The following is a 22306-nucleotide window of genomic DNA, read 5'->3' as shown; positions in this document are numbered from 1 at the left end:
AGCCGGCAGATGATATGTTTGGAAGGAAGAGACAATGGATTGTTGTCACATTCTCACATCATTATAGACATGAAATTCTCTATTTATTTGGAAAAAACAGCTGTTTTCTCAGATTCCACCATAACAAAAACCATGGAAATCACAGCATATTTGGAAGAAACAGCCAAATATCAGTGATTAAAAATTGTGACACCACAAATGACTTCTTTAGATAGTAAGGAAAAAAGGATGTGAAGATAAAAAATAAAGTGAACCATTTCTTTTTGTTTATTTTATTTCTCCTCATATTATCAAAATGTAGAAAATCAACGGATGGCATAAGATTAGAAAGGGTATAATATCAACTTTTTTAGGTAGATACTTTATATGAAGAAAACCATTTGTAATTTTGATTAGCAACTGTGGCCTTAGTTGCCTGAGCCTGCAGCTATGTGTGTGTCGCATTTGAGCACGCGCATGCACGCACGTGCGCTTGTGTGTGTGTGTGTGTGTGTGTGTGTGTGTGTGTGTGTGTGTGTGTTGGTCATCTAATTTTGACGAAGGCCTTACTGGTCGAAAGCTATCTTTGTGACAGTCTTTTTGTTGTGCATATCTGCGACTCAGCACCTCAGCTACATGGTGAGTGTCAACTTTCCTCCTCACAATATTGTTACACTATGTGATCAAAAGTATCCGGACACCTGGCTGAAAAGTTCACGGTGACCTCCATCGGTAATGCTAGAATTCAGTATGGTGTTGGCCCACCCTTAGCCTTGATTACAGCTTCCACTCTCACAGGCATATGTTCGATCAGGTGGTGGATGGTTTCTTGAGGAATGGCAGACTCTTCTCCATGGAGTGCTACATGAGGAGAGGTATTGATGTTGATTGATGAGGCCTGGCACAAAGTCGGTGTTCCAAAACATTCGAAAGGTGTTCCTTAGTGTTCAAGCCAGGACACTGTGCAGGCCAGTCCATTACAGGGATATTTTTGTGTAACCACTCCACCATAGACCGTGCATTATGAACAGGTGCTCAGTCGTATTGAAAGATGCAATCACCATCCCCGAATTGCTCTTCAACAGTGGGAAGCAAGAAGGTGCTTAAAACATCAATGTAGGCCTGTGCTGTGATAGTGCCATGCAACACAACAGGGTGTGCAAGCCCCCTCCACGAATAATACGACCACACCATAACACCACCACCTCCAAATTTTACTGTTGGTGCTACACGCGTTGGCAGATGACGTTCACAGGACATTCGCCATACCCACACCCTGCCAGCAGATTGCCATGTGGTGTACCGTGATTCGTTACTCCACACAATGTTTTTCCACTGTTCAGTCATCTAGTGTTTTCAGTCATCCAATGTTTACACTCCTTACATCAAGCGAGATGTCGTTTGGCATTTACCAGTGTGATGTTTGTCTTATGAGCAGCCGTTCGACCATGAAATCCAAGTCTTCTTACCTCCCACCTCACTGTCATAGTACTTGCAGTGGATCCTGATACAGTTTGGAATTCCTGTGTGGTGGTCTGCCTATTACACATTACGACCCTCTTCAACTGTCGACAGTCTCTTTCAGCCAACAAACGAGGTCAGCTTGTACGATTTTGTGCTGTACATATCCCTTCACGTTTCCACTTCACTATCACATTGGAAACAGTGGACCTAGGGATGTTGTGGAGTGTGGAAATCTCACATACAGATGTACGACAAAAGTAACACCCAATCACCTGACCACGTTCGAAGTCCTTAAGTTCCACGGAGCACCCCTTCCTGCTCTCTCATGATTTCTATTTACTACTGAGGTCACTGATATGGAGTACCTGGCAGTAGGTGGCAGCACAATGCAACTAATATCAAAAACGTGTGTTGTTGCGGGTATCCAGATAATTTTGATCTCACAGTGTACATTCCATCCTGGATTTTCTATTGTTTGATTTTTACTGAGGTAAATAAGGTATTTCCTGTTGAAATTGATGTAAATCCAAGCATTACTGTTTTGTTATGCACACACATATTACAGTTATAATGCTAAGTGTTGTGGACTGGCAAGAAAGCCAATCCACTATGACAGGAAGCCGAAAGGCACGCGTTTAAGCTCACGCAGGCTGCCGTGAGGTCTGGAAAATGATAAGGAATTGAGACTAGCAAAAACGGTACGTAGCTTCTGGAATACTTAACTTTAATCCATAATTGGTGAACATCAGTCTGACGGTACATGCATCACAAGATAAATAGCAAATGGTAATGGCGCCTTGCTAGGTCGTAGCAAATGACGTAGCTGAAGGCTATGCTAACTATCGTCTCGGCAAATGAGAGCGTAATTTGTCAGTGAACCATCGCTAGCAAAGTCGGCTTTACAACTGGGGCGAGTGCTAGGAAGTCTCTCTAGACCTGCCGTGTGACGGCGCTCGGTCTGCAATCACTGATAGCGCCGACACATGGGTCCGACGTATACTAACGGACCGCGGCCGATTTAATGGCTACCACCTAGCAAGTGTGGTGTCTGGCGGTGATACCACACTAAGAAATTACAAATAAGTTTTTTGGTGGTGGAAACCACATGCTCATCAAGTAGAAGCACTATATGGGAATTTTATACCAGCATGTGAAGTGGAGATCAAGGATTCTACTGTCCTGATGCATGCTTTTACTTCCAGCTGACAGAACTCCTATCTCCTCTAGAAGGTCTTGCTGAAGATTGCTTTTAACAGACAGGAAATATTCAACTGTTGTGGAAGATTACCTGGATTAATTTGCTAGATTGCAAGCAGGCTTAAATTCACAACTCAAGTTCTAACTTATAAGGAATACTAGCATGACTGAACTGTTCCAAGGCTATTGGCAAAATAGTCCTTCACTTCGTTCAACCCTCGTGGGTCAGCATTGACCATCATCATGGAACTTCAGTGTGGAGGGCTCTGGTGCAACGTATGGTGCTTGTGATGATTTGATTTCATCATAAGATGGTCTTTCTACACCGCATAATGCCTCGTGAGCACCTCTAACAAAAAAATCGAAACATGAAGAATGCAGAATCAATTCAACACTCTGACTAACCCTAGTGACATAACTTAAGTGTGACTGCCTACCAAGTAGCCACAGTTTCTCAGTTATGTCAGCTATTAAGGGGGAGGTGTTTTATGAACTCCCAAATTATTAATTTGCATCATTGTACCTTCATTCTGTTCATGCTGCTCTAGTCATGCAATTAATTGGTGAACATGGCACCCACTATCCAAAAATAAGTTTCAATCCAGTCCAGGTAAAGAGCAGTAGTAGTTGTAGTTCACATGGTAGAGGCTGATCTGGATAACAGCAGCTAATGGAGAAAAACTGAGTGCGAGCCAACTGCTGGGTAGCCCTATATTGACCTGACTTCATGTAACTGGCCTACGAGATTGGTGGCTGACATGCTGGAGATGTCCTCGCCGAAGTAGGCAATGTTACACATTTTGGTACATCCGAATCTCCATTTGGACATCCAGCGAGGTTATTAAACCCACAAACAAAAGTCGGGTATAAACAAATCACCTGCATCTATAAACCCAGATTGTAGAAAATCATAGTGGTGTTGATTGTATGAGCCATAGCATTGTCATGCTGAAACAACACATACTGCAGCTAGTCTTTTGGTATAGTGTGTAAAAATTTCTGCACAATCTGTATGCAGTGTCCACTCTTCGCCATTCCCTGAAAGAATGTGATAGGGTTTGCATATGTGGCATAGCACAGCAAACAATCATTTTTTGTGTGTGCAGAGGACATGTAGATGTAGACATTTGCAGCCGATGTGTAATTTCCATAGCCCAAATGCATGAATTTAATGAATACATATATGCATCAAGATGAAATCGTGACTTCTCAAACTAATACCAATCATCAAGTTCTGTCTCTTGTGGTGTTACAAATGATATGATCCACTAACACATTTCCAATATCTTCAGGTAGCAACTCGTGAGCTATACAATTTCTGTATGGGTTCATCTTTAAATATGTATGCTAGCAATGGAGAGACTGGCTAGATAGGTGTGCCACATACTTCTTGGGTCTCAAGGAATATACAGTTTGCAGGTCTATCAGTTTTTATGTCGTTAGCAATTTAGCATGACCACTTTCAGCTGAATCTGCCACTCTCTCTGTCTTCTGGAACTTGTCATGCTGCTGTTGAATGGTGGATTTGTTTGGTGTGTCCTATGCAGAGATTTCGTTAAAGGCATTCTGAGACTTGCTGTAACATGCACATCCAATATACTGGGTCACAATGAATACTCTGCTGTATGTGAAACTTTTTTTTCCCCTCTCTCAAATTAAGAAATGATCGTACCTGCTGCAAAACAGAAACATTCTTCCATAAGTTTGATACATTTTGGAACATACTTATAATACCATACCTTTACAAATTGTCAATATAGTGCATAGATTGGCAATTCTATTAAAAATTACATTAAGTCATACACCATCATCATCATCATCATCTTCATCTTCACCACCACCACCACCACCGCCACCAGGTGGCTGCTGCTGCTGCTGCTGCTACGATTATTACTACTACTTCTAACACTAGTACAGTTTATGGGCATATGTAATCATTCATGTCAGTTTTTACTCTTTTGAGACCATACTCAGTGATAGCCATGGTTTTTGTTTTCTTCTTGTATACTTTAAACTAATGTTTTTGTATGAAATTAGTTCTCATTAATCTATTTTCTATATCTGTATTTGTATTCAATAAAGCCTCACGTGGTGTACGCCAGGAAGAAAAATTACTTAAAAAACAATTTGGATGTTAAATGATGTTCTGTTCAAATATGCCTCCTTTTCTTGCTCTGTTTTTTTACTTTTATTCGGCTCTCAAACAAATATTCATACACTAATTACAAAAAAGTAATTTATGAATCCATGAAGCATTTTTGGGATATACTTGTGACCAGTAAGGGACCGCGTATTTCTTAAGTTGTTATAGCCTTGTAAGCATCTCTGCCAAAAATTGAAAAAGGAAAAACTCGATGTTGACCTACATGAGAATTTCACAAATAACCTTCTTTAGTATTACATAACATTTCTCATGCACACTGTTAACAACTGACAGTGTTCTGTTGCTTTGTTGCTCTTTGATCCTTTTTATTTCAATCACTGCAAAATATTTGATAGACTTGGTGATTTAGGTTATCTGCTGCTAACAATGTCAATGAATGTGTGTGTGTGACATACCTGTGAGCTTTGTGTTGTACTGTATGTGCTTTTATTTAAGCTAGCTAGTAATCATTGAATGGTGTTGAACCTCTTCCAGCTCTTTTGTGTTTCATAGTGTTTTATATTGATTTTTAGTTGTTCTTCCACTTAAAGAAATGTCCTAATTTTCTTGTGCTATAATATTATCATACTATATAATAAAATTCTCTTGAGGAAGCTACACAATTATGAGACAGAATTAATGGCCACAATGACCTTCAGAAGGTGAATATTTAGTACTCCCAACAAATATGTAAGAAAGTACATGAATATCCTAGATTTTAGAACTACTAGTTTCTTTTTTGGGAAGAAGAGAGGAATAAATTGGTGAAGGTTGAAAAGGAAGGGCAGGTCACTCATACCCCAGGATGAGAGAGACCTACCTGAAAGAGAGGAGAGGAGTGTCAGAGAGAGTAGATGACCAAATTACTACATTGTTTACCCCATTCGTCTATCTCCCCTCATCCTCACATCAGGTGAGTCCCTCTTATCGTCAGGTCTGAATGTCCTGCTCTTACTTTTTAATCAGCTGCAACCTATTCCTCTCTCCTTGACATTCAGTCTATGACTGAAACAGTAATGCAGGGAGTGTCACAGGTGACAACACTGGGGCCAGTTCTTTCTCTTGTGTGTGTAAATGACATTGTACGGCTTTCTAACTTCTATATAATTACTTATGCTGATGACATCTCTCTGATGTTTTATGGTTACAATGAGAACATAACATTTTTCAACACATGGGACATCAGAAGTGATTAAATATTTTAGTAACCATGGCCTAAAAGTCAGTACCACAAAATCACGGTTACTGGAGTTCAAAGTGGGAATTCATACCACAGATGTTCAGGAAATGTTTGTTAACTTTGTATGTAGGAAAATAAGCAATGCATTTTACTTGCTAAAACAGCTTTCCATGACCATATGTAATAAAATGCTGAAATTATTGTACTGTGGGACAATTTTCCTATTTATAAAGCATAGGATAGAGTTGTAGGGTATGCCACTGATGTGCACTTGAAGAGAATAGTGATGCTATAAAAGAGAGCTGTTAGGCTGTCATATGGTCTTTTGTGCTGGGAGGCCTGTCAGAGGGAGACCACATTTTTTTGTAAGCTCTTAGAGTGAGACACCCTAATGTTACGATGTGCGCACTCACAACACAAGAAATAAGTACAGTTTTTACAGGCAAAGAACAAAATTAAAGAGGAACAGACCACTGTCCATACATCTGTGAGTCAATGTGGTACCAGTACAACAAATTACCAGACTACATAAGAGCACATACTGGGAACCCATTATTTTAAAAAATTAAAATCTTTTCTTGTAAATAAAGTTCTGTATTCATTTAAAGAGCCGAAGTTGTACACATTTTGTGTTGACCTTTCTAGATAAATATGTTAGTTTTAAACTTTTGTTATTACTGTATAAACAATATGAAGTTTGTAAGTCAACATTTGATGACAACACATTAAAAGAAATGTGAATAATAAAAACAAGGAACTAATGGTTCCAAAAGACGTAATAGTGTCATGCACTCTTATATGCATAGATTGGCAGTAATAAATATTTCACCTTCTGGAGGTAAGTGCTAAGCTTTTCTTAGTGCAGACGGTGACAGCTACAGAGGCAGCTCCACAGTCACAAATAAAATGGAAAATAAATGAGGTGTTTCTTTCTCCAAAACATATAGAACAGGGAAGTAATTTGGGTAGCATTGAAAAAAAAATGCTGTATCCTATTAGTTAAATGATCCATTGTTTCCTGAGGCACTTTGTTACTTTAAGAGTTTAGGTAATCCGCTGATACAGCTTTTACAAAGAAGTGTCCTATTATATTTTCAAGTGTGCATATTATTTATATGTAATGCATATTATTTATATGCAATGTCTATAAATACAGCAAAAATTGTTTTGTCTGTCACAGGATTGCTAGAAAGCCCCAAAATAACCCATGCTGAAAGTAAACTGATTGCTGAATTGGAAGACAAATTGAGAAAAGAAATTGGAGTTACATATGAACAAGATGAGTAGTTGAAGCTTGGTATTCATTTGCACACTATGTTAGCAAAAAGGTGTTATTTTCATAATTACCTGCATTTTCAGGGAAAACTGGGAGTAAAATGTACATATGTGAGTCTGTGGATGTTGTGATAATGCTTGACAGACTTTCTTGAATTTTATTTTTGTGCTTAGCAATATTCATAAAATATTGTAGCACTCAGCTGTGTTTTACTCAACCGCCTGTCGGCATCTTAAATTTTCATGGGTTTTATGTGTAATATATTGGTTATGCTATGACTGTAACAAGTAGAGTACTGATGAGAGGACGTACAGCATCAAGTCAAAAATGAAAAATACAAATATGAAAATAGTAGTGACTAGTTTGCTGTAAATTATCTCATAAGTAACATTAAATTCTAGTTTAGTGGATCTCTATGAAAATTTCTAACTCTTTTTTTTTTTAAGTATATAAACCAATACTTTTTTTGGGAGCTGCACAGTAATATAGAATAAAATATTTTTCTTCCTTAGCTGCTTTTTTTCCAACAAAATTATACCGTCATCAATGAGTTATTTTTATATAAAATAATATTGTATTTCACAGTATATATAAGACTATTGACACACATTGAACATACTTTGGAAGTGTTTGCAGCATTACCTACTGCTTTTTATCTTTCAAGAGGATTGGTTTTGCTAATTCCATTAAAAGTGTCTGTGCATATATACAGTGTGTCATCAATAATACAAATGCAAGTCAGTTTTGTGAAGAAAATAATCTGCCTTAATAGAAGAATGAATCCAGTAGAAAAAAATTAATTGCAAACAGTAAAGGATAACTTCATCTTAACCAAATTAAAAATTAAATCCTTTGAGTAGAAACTGTTGAAGAATGATGTAATGACATTATTTCTGATTCATTTTTTAGCAAAGTAGTATTGCTAGACAGAAATATCTCATATTATTTATATCTATTATACTGTTTGTGGGTAAAGAAGAAAAGACATATTTTTTGATTATGAAAAATCCTCACAGCTTAGGCACTTACGTGGAAATTGAAAAAAATATGAGACTTTTTCAATGGGAAAACAGTAGCAAAAATTACTTCAAAATGTCATTTGTAAGTGACTGACTCCTTTCATGTATTTACACAATTGCTTCAGAAACTCTGTAAGCTGACTTCTACAGGTGGTGTGAAATAAAACATCTGATCACTGGTGTTACAGTCTAATGTAGCATACATTGCAGACTATCTGCTCATTGAAATTTACAGCATACCGGAAAGTGTGGCAGAATATTATTTTTATACTATTAATTTGTGATGTTATGCATTTAACTAATAAAAATCCCTAATACGGTTCTACAAATTTCTGTTGTGTAATTGCCGTTCTTTTTTGGTATATAACAAAGGAGAGAACAGTCAACAGTTTTGTAAGTTGCCATAAAAGTAAAAGCACATTGTTAAATTGTTGTAGATAGTATTTCAGCTTGTTTACAAAATTCAAATGAATGTAGCCGTCTTATCTAGTATGTGATCATATTGAGGTGAACAGGTAGTTGCAGGTAATATGGATTGTTGGTCGAGAGAGGAATAATACAGAAATGTGATTTAATATATATTTTATATTGCTGAAACATAACATTTTATGTAAAATTATCTGTGTCATATTTTTAGTGTACATCAGTGTAGATTACGTGTGTCCCCCCCCTTCCCCCCAATATGTCCCAGAAATAAATGTGAAATAAAAAGACAGTTTAATTTTTTATATACAAGACCTTTGTTTGTCTAAAAGTTATTTCGTCACTACATATGTGAATGTCACTATGAATATCACCTAATAAATTGTTGCTAATATTGCACCTTTTACCAGTGAAGTAACAAGTTAATGTCATCAGGTACATTTTGTTGTTGTTTATAGCCACATTCATCAAACTTCGCAAGTGGGCAATTTTGACACACTGTCCAATGATTTGTTGTTGAGCATTTATAGTTACCTGATTTTAGAGGAAACCACTGTGAGTGAGCCAACACCCCCTGGCCCCTGCCTCACACCACTCACACCATAGGTGGACTACGGTGGAGAGAGAACTCGTCAGCTGCGCAATACGTTTAAATAAACAATCTGAGAGCAAAGCCATTTCATAAAGTAGATTCATCAGCTGATGTTAACAGTGGTGATACTTAAATTTGCTTTCAGGACTGCAGTATGTTAACAGTCTTGCCATAAAACTGAGACGAATAAAGATCCGACATTCTAAGGCGCATCTTCCTAAATTGATGTATGTGCTTAAGGTTCCTCTCAAAATAATTCAGTGTTTTGAAATTTCTTATTTAAATCAGTGTACAGTTCTAACATCAAGCTGTCTCCCTTATGAGTGAAAAGAACCTGCTAGTGTTAACTTTCGTGTTTCTCTGTGACTTTGCACTCCCAGGCAGCTTCTTATTGCATAATGCTGAATGAACTAATTTGAATTACGCTGTTATTCCCATGCAGAGCCCAATAGTATTGCCTTTCAGCTGATGGCAGCACTAAAACCTCGTTGTATAACATGGTTCTAGGGTTAGCAATTCCACAGCATCATCACTTATAGGTTGCAAGTACCATTAATAGGTCAGACGCTTTCCTTAATCAGCAATATTTACATAGTTACCATAGTATATCAGTAATGTGTGCCTTAACAGTCAAATTGAGCATCTTTCAGTGACATTCTAGTAGGAATTCTGTGAACTAATCCTTCCAGTAATGGATACCGTGAACATTCCAGACGTACCACTCTTTACTTGAGGATAATGATTTAGTTTTTGTCTATAATTTTGTTGTATGTAATATTAATTATTAATGCCAATGTTCCGTACATGTACCAGAATAAGTGTATCTCACATTAAAAGGTTTTTGCTTCTAATAAGAAAACAATAGAGGCAATTTCACTTAAAATATACTGTTTAGTGAGAGGATGTTTTAACAACCCATCAGTGGCACCACCTAGGATATGTATAACTTTAATTTCATTTAAGGTATTCTTACTTTTATGCAGTTGTTAACCTACCTTATTAAGTTGCACAAACTGAAGTCATGTGATACAGAAAGTGAAGAATATTATGCTTGTTTTATTTACATTATAGCCATTTTATTTTTTGTGCAGAACGTCACTGTTAAAAAGTGTAGTAAAACAAGTCAGTTCAAATATTGATTATTAACTTCAAGGAAAATTCAGTCCAGTGGCATATCTACTTTGGAAATAGTTACAATTATGTATCCACTGCCTCACTGCAGTCTTTTGCAAGCTTTGCAGCTTTTTTGAGCTGATGTGAAATGTGTAGATATCCAGCCATTCTCTTGCCAGACAATTCTAGTATTTGTATTTAACACTGTGCTTTGCTTTTATAAATCTTCTTAACGAATTCTGCCATTAAACTCCTACTGTTTCCTGATGAATCTATTTCTAGTACAACTTACATGATGAGATAATAGCAAGGGAAACATGGTATAAATATTCCTGTGCCTTAAAATTAATCTGAACATAGTTTAAAGGCTGTCAACATTTGAGTATTTTGCTTTCAGTTGTAAATGACGGACGTAGGTGCATTTCTGTAGCCTTTATAGTCATGGTTTTTGAGAATGTTATTTTGGTGCTTTTTTTTTAAAAAACTTTTTACTGATGACATGAAACTATATCTGTTTGGGATTATTTCAGTTGTCACTTTTTGTATCTTTGTGAAAATTTAAACCTGATGTTCTTATCTAGGATGCTGCAATTTTCCATATAAAGGAGGTATTTTTATAAGATGTCCTCATTTGGATAAGAGTATTTGATTAGAATTTTGTTGCTAGATGTTTTGATAAAAGATGTTCAGAACAAATTCTTATGCACACCAGAACAGTAATGACATGTTCATTACCTATTTCTATGACAATAACAAACACATTTAAAATGAGAGAAATTAGTTATATTTGTGATTAGAATATTGATTTTAAGTTTGATCAGGTAAGGAATATGTGAGTAGCAGTAGATTTCCAATGTACATACACAGGATTGTAATCTGTAAACAAATTTCCAAGCATAATTTTGTAATTCATCACTGTTTATGTGTCATATATGTATTGTAAACTGTTTCACAATAATAATATCATTACTAAGAAGTGTCATGGCATTGAGAGCCATAGAAGATGGATTGGTAGACCATGTGTGGGAGAATCTTTATTTGGCATTCATTGTTTCTGGGTCCTTTTGTAGTGATATATGAATCACTGGCGGTTCATGGGGGATTAGTGTAAGTTATATCTTATAACTTGTATGTTGAGGACATTTTGGGTAGTAGATGTTTAAACTGTTATTCATTGTACATTATCAAAGACACTATGAAAGTAGATTGTAAGTGTTCTAGTAAGCTAGATTTTGGACAAATAAACCAAAGATGTCATTCATTCACAAAACAAACTCTTTTGTTACTCTAAGATTCTTTAGTAATAATGCACGACTTTTATATTTTTGTATATGTAATCATAAATTACAAAAGCACATTCACCAATATTGTGAAAAAAAAACTTTTATGTAATCAAGTAAGATATAACCACTTTGGTATGATATAAAACTTGGACAATAACTGTAAGACAGATGAATAAATATATGTTGTTACTGAGAAAAAAATTATCATATAATCCTTTGTGTTGCAATACTAAGAGACAAATTTGAAAAATGTTAAGTTGCTTAGTGGGTAGGCATCCACATGAAACTGCAGTTCCTCCTATAACGTGCTGGGTAAGTCAATTCAAAGACCACAGGAAGGCAAGGGCACACAAACTCCAGCAGGAGCAAGCCTGGTAAATCACTGTAGTGTTCAAACACACCTTCGGGCAGCTTTACCTTACCTACCAAGATTTTAGTGCTGGAAGTTACTATTTAATACACACTGGAGTAATGCCACTGATCCTTAATAAAGTTGTGAAGTAGTAGGCATTGTGTTAATATGATCAGGCTTTGTCTTGTTCCTCTTTGCCTCAGGAGCAAGCCTTTTAATCGTTTTAAAAAAGTAGGTCAACGAGTGGAAGTGCATAAAGCCTATTGCTATTTTCACAGTTGCTTTGCTTTGCTGGAACTGAGGAATGGAAAAACTGACTTCCATTCAATATACTAGATGTCTTTTGAAGTGTAAAATTGGTTTAAAAAATCAGTAGTAATAAACAGATGCACATAATAGGGGAAGGTAAAGCTTGTGGCTTTCGTAGAATTCCTATGTTACACATTCCTTTTGGGTGGTGCTAAATGCTGAACAAAGAGGCAATTCAGTGTGTGTCATCTAAGTTCAGATTTTCTGAGATAGTCAGCACCACTAGTCCTTCTATAATGTGAGCTGGGTCTTGCTTCAGTGCATGGGTCTTGCTTCAGTGCATGTCAGTGAAATCAGCTTTTGGCCAGATACAGGTTTGACAAACCCAAGGGTTTTGAGCTAGAGGCTGGCCAGCCATCATTCCTTTGTTGTTATAAGTTTAGAGAACTATTTAAATTTTTATTGAGTAAATACATATTAATATAAGTGGAAGTCATAAATTAAAATAACAAATCTTCTAGTGGTGTACATGGGCCACCAGAAATCACTAACACTCATCAACTTTAAAGTGTCTGATTTTCAAGTAATCCTGTTGAAAACTGTCAGAATTATTAGATAACAGTAACACCACACAATATGTTTTCTAGAATGGGTTCATCGTGAAGAGGGTAAAAGGTATCTTTGCAGAGCTACTCCAGTTTTACATCTAATAAGCATTTGAAGGTATTGCTATGTTAAAATGTGCAAAGGGGGTACATAATGGTACTCTTCTAATTGAAACAACAATAGGTTATCAACTACCGAGTGCAGGTATCCTTAGCAGAGTATTCTGTACACAGGGAGAAAATTAAATGCTATTACAGCAGAGGAGTTATCTCATCCTGTGGCACATTGTAAGTTAAGGTGAATGAGCTTAACAATGAGGTGCTAACAGAGGAACTGAGGCTAGAAATATAATAAAATGGGTGAAAGGGCTACCTACTTTCTCCAGCTCTGTGGTGTTAAAGGAATATGTAAGGGTAGGATGTCCCTACATTCTTAACCCATAATGCCATTGTAAATACCAGTACCACCATATCATGTAATGGAAAAGCTACTTCAATCAATGTGATAAACCTGCACATGTGGATGAAACATAATGTAACACTCCTGGCAGTTGCATTAACAGTTGAAATAATCATCTAGTGTGAAGGAGAATCCATGTTAGTGTACAACAAGCAATGGAAGATACGATAAATCGAGTTTATACAATGGATCCTATGTACAGAGAGAAAGAAATTATGTAAGATACAGCAACAATAAATCTTGCTGTCCCATTTACCTTTCTCAGAAAGAAGTTTTCTCCAAAAGTGAGTTTAACACATACATATTCTTCCAAAACGAATGTTAAAACCTGCTCAAGAACTGTGAAAAATTTTGACCACTGAAAAATTACATTTTGCTCCTAGAAAATATTAAAGTAAAATCAAACAGTATAAAGAATCGTCCATTACCATGAAGAAATAGCATCAGTACCAACCCCCCTCCAGACCACTTAAAAATTGGGTAAAATTCTTGTAAGAGCGAAAAACTGAAAAAAAAACTTTTGGGGATGTCGATACTTTTCGAAAGGTCGATATACTTTTAGACGATAGGCTCTTTATGGAAGGTCGATACCTTTCGAGAAGTCGACGTGTTCGAGCATTAGATATCTACCGAGAGACCAATAACACACAAGGGATCTATATCCATCGATCTTTCGAAAGATCGCTATTTTTGAGAATTCGACATTACTCGAGAAATAGATATTAGTCGCTAGATCTATATTTTACGAGAGCTACTTTTTTCCTGAGAGATCCATATTTTCCGACAGATCGAATTTAGCGACAGATTGACATATTTAGAGAGATCGACATTCTTCGAAAAAGATATATACTCAGAGATGTCGACTTTTACCAAGAGATCTACATTTTTCAGAGATCGACCCTTTGTGAGAGATCGGTTTCTATCAGCTTGCCTATATTTTTCCTGTGTCAGAGATATTTTGCGAGAGACCGATATGTTTCGAGAGATCGTTGTTTCGAAAGTACGATGATTTTCACGAGATCGATGTTTTTCGAGGAGTGGATATAATTCAAGTCACAGATCTTTATTAGAGGTCAATATTTTACTAAATATTGATATTTTTCGAGAGCTCGATATTCATCGAGAGAACAATATTATTCGAGTGACCGATATAATTCGAGGGGTCGCAATTCCTCAAGAGACCGAGTTCCTTCGTCAGTTCGATATTTTTCGAGTGATTGATGTTTTGGAGCGATCGTATTTCTTCAGCGCTCAACACCTATTGATCGGTAATTTCATTTCAAGGGGTCGATATTTTACGAGAGGTCTTTATTTTTCGTGGGTGTGATATTTTTCGAGAGGTCGATACTAGTTCCAGCAGAAAAATATTAAATTACTCGAGAGATAAGCTATCGATATGAATTTCTAGCATTACGTTAGTATGATAACAAATGACAAAAACGGGAAGTTTTCTTACGTTTTCAGTACAAATTAATAATTTTCGCATTTTCTCGAGTAATGTGGTTACTACATCTAGTCTTGTGCAAAATCTTAGGGTGCTAGGTCAACTGCAAGGCACTTCAAGCAGTCAGTAATTGAAGTTTCGATAACTAAAACATGACCTGTTATATGGATTATTTCTCGATGCATTAACATAGAACATTCTGTTTTCAACAGAATGAATAAGTTGGGAACCTCAGTACGTTACATATATTTCCAGCCAATAAATGTAAATTTTCCCAAGAGAAAGAAAGCAAATTTTGTTTTTGGTGACAGACACTTTTCGAGGGACCGATACTTTTGTAGAGCCTGATACTTTCCGAGAGACTGATACTTTTCGAGCGACCTATACTTTTCAAGCGACCGATACTTTTCGAGCGACTGATACTTTTCGAGCGATTCGGAAACTGCCCGAGTGTTAGATACTCTCTGAGTGTTCGATACTTTCTGTGAGATCGATACTTTCCGAGAAATTGGATACTATCTTAGAGATCGATATATGCGTGAGGTCGACGCTATTCGAGAGAATTTTTTACCTTCAGAGAGATAGATACGTTCTGACGGATCGATATATTCCGAGCAATCAATACATTCCTAGACATCAACACATTCCAAGAGATCGATACTTCTCGAGAGATCATATTTTCACAGAGTTCGGATATTTTCCGATTGATCTGATATTCACGAATTTCCGATAAATCAGTACTTTACAACAATTCAACACTTTTCGGGTTATCATTAATTTCGAGAAATCGATACTATTTGAGATGTCGATGCCATTGGTTGGTCCATTACTAATCGAGGAATCGTTGCTATTAGAGATAGACACTAACTGAAGGATCAATACCTCCTAGAAATTGATAAGTTCGTCTAGATCGGCTACTTTCGAGAATAAAAATCTTTCGGGAGGTTGATATTTTTCGAGAAGTTGGAATTTTATATGAGATCGATATTTCTCGAGCGATCAATAATCGTTGAGATTTAGATATTTTTCGAGAGACCGATATTCGTGAGGGTTCGCTATTTTTAAAGGGATCTTTACTTTTCAGTGTTCCAATACCTTTCGAGCGATTAATACTTTCGAGATCGATACCGTCCGAGTGTTCGATGCCTTTCGGTATTTCGATCACTCACATAAGGTCGATACTGATCGTAAAATCAATGCCATCGAGCGATCGATACTTTCAGATATATCTATTATTTCGAGTGGATGAAACATTTCGAGAGGTCGGAAACTTCTGAGAGATCAGATAATTTCCGAGAGATCGGATACTTTACAAGAGTTCGCATACCTTCTGAGAGATCGGGTACTTTCCGAGAGGTGGATATTGTTCTGAAATTGACACAATTCGTAACATCTATATACACCAGAAGGTCGATACATTCCCAGCGATGGATACATATGAGAAATAGATAATTTCTGACAGGTAAGTGCATACGAAAGATCGAGACTTGTCCAGATATCGATAGCTCCAGAGAGATCAAGTCTCTTCAAGGGATCAACTACTTTCTTGAGTATGATACCTTCTGTGATATCGATGATAACGTAGAAGTCGATACTTTTTGTAATTTCTGCACCTCTCGAGAAATAGGAATTTCTAGACATATTGAAACTTTTCAAGAGATCTATATTTTTCGAGATTTTGATGTTTTACGAGAGCACGACCGTTTTAGTTATATCGATTGTTTTATGGTCTATATATTTCTAGGAATCTACACTTTTCTTGGAATCAATCTTACACTGATGCTTTATGTAAGTTCGATACTTTTCTTGAAACCGGTACATTCCGAAAAACGATCAGCAGATCGGTTCTGTTCGAGAGGTCGATACATATCAGGAGACATATTGTGAGACATCAATACTTTTCGAGATCCATGTTTTCCGAGAGATCAATAGTTTCTGAGAGATCAATGTACGTTAAGAGGCTGATATTTCCGGCGAAATCGATATAATTCGTGTTGTCAGCACACATCGATTTCCCAGAAGTTTCAATGATATCGAATATTTTTGATGTGCTCCATAACATACAGCAAATCATAACTTTCGAGAGTTCGATAACTTCGTCGGTTGCTCCTTTTCGAGGGCTACTGTCTTAAAAGGTACCTATGTTTCTCTTGAGATCAATACAATACGAGTGAATGATACATTTCGTATGATCGATACTTCAAAGTTTCGTTATGCTTCGAGAGATCAGATATTATCCAGAGATCAGATATTTTCCGTGGGAAGTATATTTTTGGTATCGATGTTCCTCGAGAAGACGTTATACATAGAATTTTCGATTCTCTTCGAGTTATCGATATCACCAGCACGACCTCTTTGAGAGGTTGATATTTTACTGGATAATTTATTTTCTAGGTATAGATATTTTCCTCGGTTTAGATTTTTTTCTAGGTGTTTTTCTAAGTATATGTATGTTCGTATGATGGAATATTGCGATAGATCGATATTTTTCCTTTTCGTTGTGTCGTATTCGATATGTGGATAATAATCGAGTGATTGAAACTTCTTGAGACATCAATATCTTCTAGGAATCTATTTTTTCTAGGTATAGATTTTTTTTAGGTATAGAACCTTGTTCTATAGCAAAAAATCGATATCCTTCGAGATATCGATTGTTTTAGAACCGTGTATTTTTAACGAGGGCTACATGACGTTATTTGCTGATAGATCGTTACTTCTCGATAGATGATATCCTTGTGTGTTAGTCGTTCTACAATATTACGAGATATTCGAATATCGACACTGTACATTGTTGGTTGGTTGGTTTGGGGGATTAAAGGGACCAGACTGCCATGGTCATCGGTCCCACTGTACATTGTATCGAATTATTCGATATGTCGGTATGCCGAATAATGGAAATTTTCCTAATATCGCGAGCATTCGAGATTTTGATATTTTTCCATAGTTAGATTTCTTTCGACAGATCTGTATTATCATATTGATTGTAATAATTCGAGAGACTGATACTTTTCTGTTCGTCGATGTTTTCTGTATATCGACTATTTTCGAATTATTGATGTACTTCGAGTGAACGAAATTTTTCAATGGCTCGGTAGTCTTCGAAAATTTGGTATTCTTCGTTTGACTGGTTTTTCTGACAGATCGATATTATTTGACAGATCGCTGTTTTCGCGATGTCGAAATTTTTCGGTATATAATTATTTTTCGAAATGTTTCAAGATACAGATTTCTTTGCATAGATAGATATTTTCCGGTGGAGCTATACTTTTCGAGTGGTTAGTGTTATTCGATAGGTCGATATACTTTGATAGTACGATACTTTTCGTTTGACCGATATTTTTCGCCAGATGCATATTTTTCTACCTATATTTTGAGATATTGATAGTTGCCTTGGGCGATAAATTCGTTCGATCGGCATATTTCGATGGATCGACATCGTTGTTAACGTCGATCTTTTCCTAGTTATCTATCTTTTGTGTTATCGATATTTCTCGAGCTATACGTTTTTTCCAGGATATCGAAATTCTTCGAAAGATCCATATTTTTCGAGGATTGACCTTTTTCGATGTGTCTGTATATATGATCTGTATTTTTTGTAACATCTATGATATTCGACTGATCGGTAGTTTTGTTAGTTCCTCAGTCTTCCGGTGAATGCTGGTTTTCGATAGATCTAAATTTTTCCTTAGAATGTTATTCTTCGAGACATCAACACTTTTTATTAGACTGGAAATAATTGAGGTGGATTTTTTCATGTTATCGATATTGTCGATTATCTACGGTAATCCGATATTGCACGAGGTATAGATGCATAGTGACATGTCATTATTTTTCGATATTTCGATAACTTATAATAGACGATATTATTCGATAGATCGATACTTTTCCATAGGTCGATTTTTGATCCCCAATTCACGGCGTCGTCTTCCACGACTTCTGTCAGCTCAACTGTATCAAACATATCCGTAGCCCCCCCTTTCCACCCTTCGTCCAATGGCGTGGCGGAGAGGCTTCTCTGCACTTTTAAACACCAATAGACTACAGCAACACACATCTCCAACCACGTAAGCCCACACCCTGTTTTTGAGCACCTATCGCACTAGACCAATTGATGGACACAGCCCGGCTGAGCTCCTTCATGGGCGACAGCAGCGGACCCTGCTCCATTTGCTGATGCCGTCCTCCTCCCACACCCACTCCTGGCCCTCGCAGCAGTATGACCATGGCACAGCTGTGTGGGCCCGCAAGTACGGGTGCAAGGCAGGTAAAACACACCACCACCACAGTTGTTGCGGCCCATGGGCGGCGTGTGACGTCAGTGCAGACATCGAAAGGCTTGGAGCGCCGACATCATGATCAGCTCTGCCTGCATGCCGCCACGGGACACTCGTCGCGACCTCTTTCCCTGCATCCTTCAGGTGTGCACGTGGTCCTCAAGTCACCGTCCCTGCCCCCGGTTGCTGTCTCCCCGCAGGCCTGCCACCAGCCCTCTCCACCTCCTGGTGGATCGGCACCTCCCTCCCCCACACTGGACCCTGGATCAGCTGTCATGGCTACCTCAGGCGTCCCTTCCTCCCCGCCAATAGCGGTTGATGAGCCTGACTCCTCTTCTCACTGCCACCAACCTCGGCACCGTCCGGGGCGTTTCTGCCCCTACGCGCAAGTTTCAGGGGGTGGGATCTGGTACCGCGCGCCGCAGAATTTGAATCCCCGCCAGATGTCATGGACATTGAAGACCCCTGGAGGTCTCTGCACCATCACGCTGTAAGCTGTGGTGGCGTGCGCCTCATGGCCCGCATTTAGTGTGAGGGCACCACAGTGGAACACATGGCTCCGGTGGCCAATAGCGGCGCCCCCGATAGAGTATTTAAGCGCCTGCCTCTCGCTCAGCCAGACAGTCTAACCTTGCATACATCTCTGGACACATCGCCTCGCCTTTGACAGCTTATTTACTTTTTTGTTCTGTGTATGAGTGGACGTGGTTGTTATGTTTTCTTGTGACTCTGTTGTTTCGATCTTGTTGTTGTTCATTCTGTCCTTTGTTGGTCGTGTCCGTCCTCTCCCGTTGTGTTGTTGTTCACGGGACACTCCGCGGGTCCCGCCACGCTTTCTGTCACTTCAACCCCACGACCGTTCCAGTCGCCGTTACAACACTTTGTATGCAACGCTGAGACGCGTTATAATGACATGGCACAAATAGCAGTGAACTGGGAAGTCCCTGTACACTCGCTCGTCTCTGTATCTCTCAAATGACACAGAGCTCGTTTCACCACAAATGACCTGCAAGGGTCAGGAAAGCTTTGTAGAAGGTTTTGCACTCTGTGCAGTTGCCTGTTTCATTGGGGGGGCTAAGATGACATACTCAGATACCTACTCCACGACTACCTGAATGTAACTGTATACCCTATCTGTGAGCACAAGGGGACTCTTTAAACTGGTTGCAGTGAGGTGTTTTAGATGGAATTATGGGATGCAGAGGTACCTGCATTGTCACCGTAACATGCTTTGATTTCTGACAGGCTTTAGACACTGCCAATACCCTCCAAATTCGTCTGTCCACATCTTTAAATAGGCACAGTGTGCGCAATTTCAGGTAGCATTTCCTGATTCCAAAATGTGCGTAGCTAAAGTGAGTGTGCCAGATTACCTTGTTTACAATTTCATCTGGAATGCAAAGACGCTAGGGCGCTCCTTTTCCTTCACTGTGAAAGAACAAGATTCCCTTTTGCAATATGTACGAGGGCGGTTCAGAAAGTAACCTCCGTTTGGTCACAGTGCTGGTTGTGGGGGGAGTAGCGACGCCATCTGTGCGTTCACGCACTCAACAGGTCAGTCGGCATCAAGCCGTGGTCGAGTGAACGTCGTACCTGCGCTAGTTTAGTTTTTGTGGCAGTTTGAAATGTGTGCTGCAATAGAAAACCCCGCCAAATGTGAAGTGCGTGCTGTCATAAGGTTTTTTACAGCCAAAGGATATTCTGCAGCAGCTATTCATCGTGAGCTTTGTGCCGTGTACGGACCAAGAGTTATGAGTGAAGGGGTTGTCCGTGAATGGGTACGTTTATTTAAAAGTGGACGAGAAAACGTTCATGATGAAGAGAGGAGTGGTAGACCATCATTGGTGACTGACGAACTCGTTCAGACAGTTGATGCAAAAGTTCGTGAAAATCGACGTTTCTCAATGTCGGAGTTGTCTACTGGTTTTCCACAGATTTCTAAGACTCTCTCGTACGAGATAGTGACAGCAAGATTGGGTTACCGTAAGTTCTGTGCACGATGGGTGCCCAAAATTCTTACCGACCACCACAAAACTCAAATAACGGCCTCTGCATTAGACTTTCTGTCACGTTATGAGGACGAAGGAGAACCATTGTTAAACAGAATCGTGACCGGTGACGAAACCTGGATTAAGTACGTGAACCCTGAGACAAAAGAACAATCAAAGATGTGGGCACATTCAAATTCGCCTACCAAACCAAGAAAAGCCTCGCAAGATTTTTCTGCCAGAAAACTGATGGCAACGGTGTTTTGGGATGCCAAAGGGGTGTTGTTGGTTGAATTCATGGAACGTGGTACGACCATTAATCAAGACGTGTACTGTGAAACAATAAAAAAGTTACGACGGGCTATACAGAACAAACGCCGTGGTATGCTGACTTCCGGTATCGTTTTTTTGCACGATAACGCCCGTCCTCACACTGCTCGCAGAACAACGGCCCTTCTTGAGTCCTTCAAGTGGGACGTTATCAACCATCCACCTTACAGCCCAGACCTGGCGCCAAGTGATTATCACCTCCTCATGCATTTGAAGAAATGGCTCGGGTCACAGCGGTTTGATGACGACGAAGGACGAAGAGCTCAAAGATCCGGTCACAGGCTGGCTCCAGGCACAAGCGGGTGATTTTTATGCAGAAGGAATTTCAAAGCTTGTGAAGAGATACGATAAGTGCCTCAATCGCTATGGAGACTATGTAGAAAAGTAGTGCAAAGATGTAGTTGTAAGATGTATATACACTCCTGGAAATTGAAATAAGAACACCGTCAATTCATTGTCCCAGGAAGGGGAAACTTTATTGACACATTCCTGGGGTCAGATACATCACATGATCACACTGACAGAACCACAGGCACATAGACACAGGCAACAGAGCATGCACAATGTCGGCACTAGTACAGTGTATATCCACCTTTCGCAGCAATGCAGGCTGCTATTCTCCCATGGAGACGATCGTAGAGCTGCTGGATGTAGTCCTGTGGAATGGCTTGCCATGCCATTTCCACCTGGCGCCTCAGTTGGACCAGCGTTCGTGCTGGACGTGCAGACCGCGTGAGACGACGCTTCATCCAGTCCCAAACATGCTCAATGGGGGACAGATCCGGAGATCTTGCTGGCCAGGGTAGTTGACTTACACCTTCTAGAGCACGTTGGGTGGCACGGGATACATGCGGACGTGCATTGTCCTGTTGGAACAGCAAGATCCCATGCCGATCTAGGAATGGTAGAACGATGGGTTCGATGACGGTTTGAAT

The 22306-nt window shown here is 38.8% G+C and overlaps 1 protein-coding gene across 2 annotated transcripts in view; it reads left to right on the top strand.

Moving 5' to 3' along the window:
- LOC124612737 (trans-1,2-dihydrobenzene-1,2-diol dehydrogenase-like) overlaps window positions 1-8988 on the top strand; it is a 110333-nt gene extending 101345 nt beyond the window's left edge. For both annotated transcript variants that reach the window (XM_047141115.1, XM_047141116.1), the window contains exon 6: window positions 7144-8988. In XM_047141115.1, coding sequence (XP_046997071.1) covers window positions 7144-7250 — 107 coding nt within the window. In that variant the 3' untranslated portion in view covers window positions 7251-8988. The remainder of the gene's footprint in view (window positions 1-7143) is intronic.
- The last annotated feature ends 13318 nt before the right edge of the window (window positions 8989-22306 follow it).

This window comes from Schistocerca americana, chromosome 4 (assembly GCF_021461395.2).
Source record: "Schistocerca americana isolate TAMUIC-IGC-003095 chromosome 4, iqSchAmer2.1, whole genome shotgun sequence".
Taxonomy (NCBI): Eukaryota; Metazoa; Arthropoda; class Insecta; order Orthoptera; family Acrididae; genus Schistocerca; species Schistocerca americana.
Note: the sequence above shows the minus strand (reverse complement) of the source record. Positions and strands in the feature narration are given on the sequence as shown.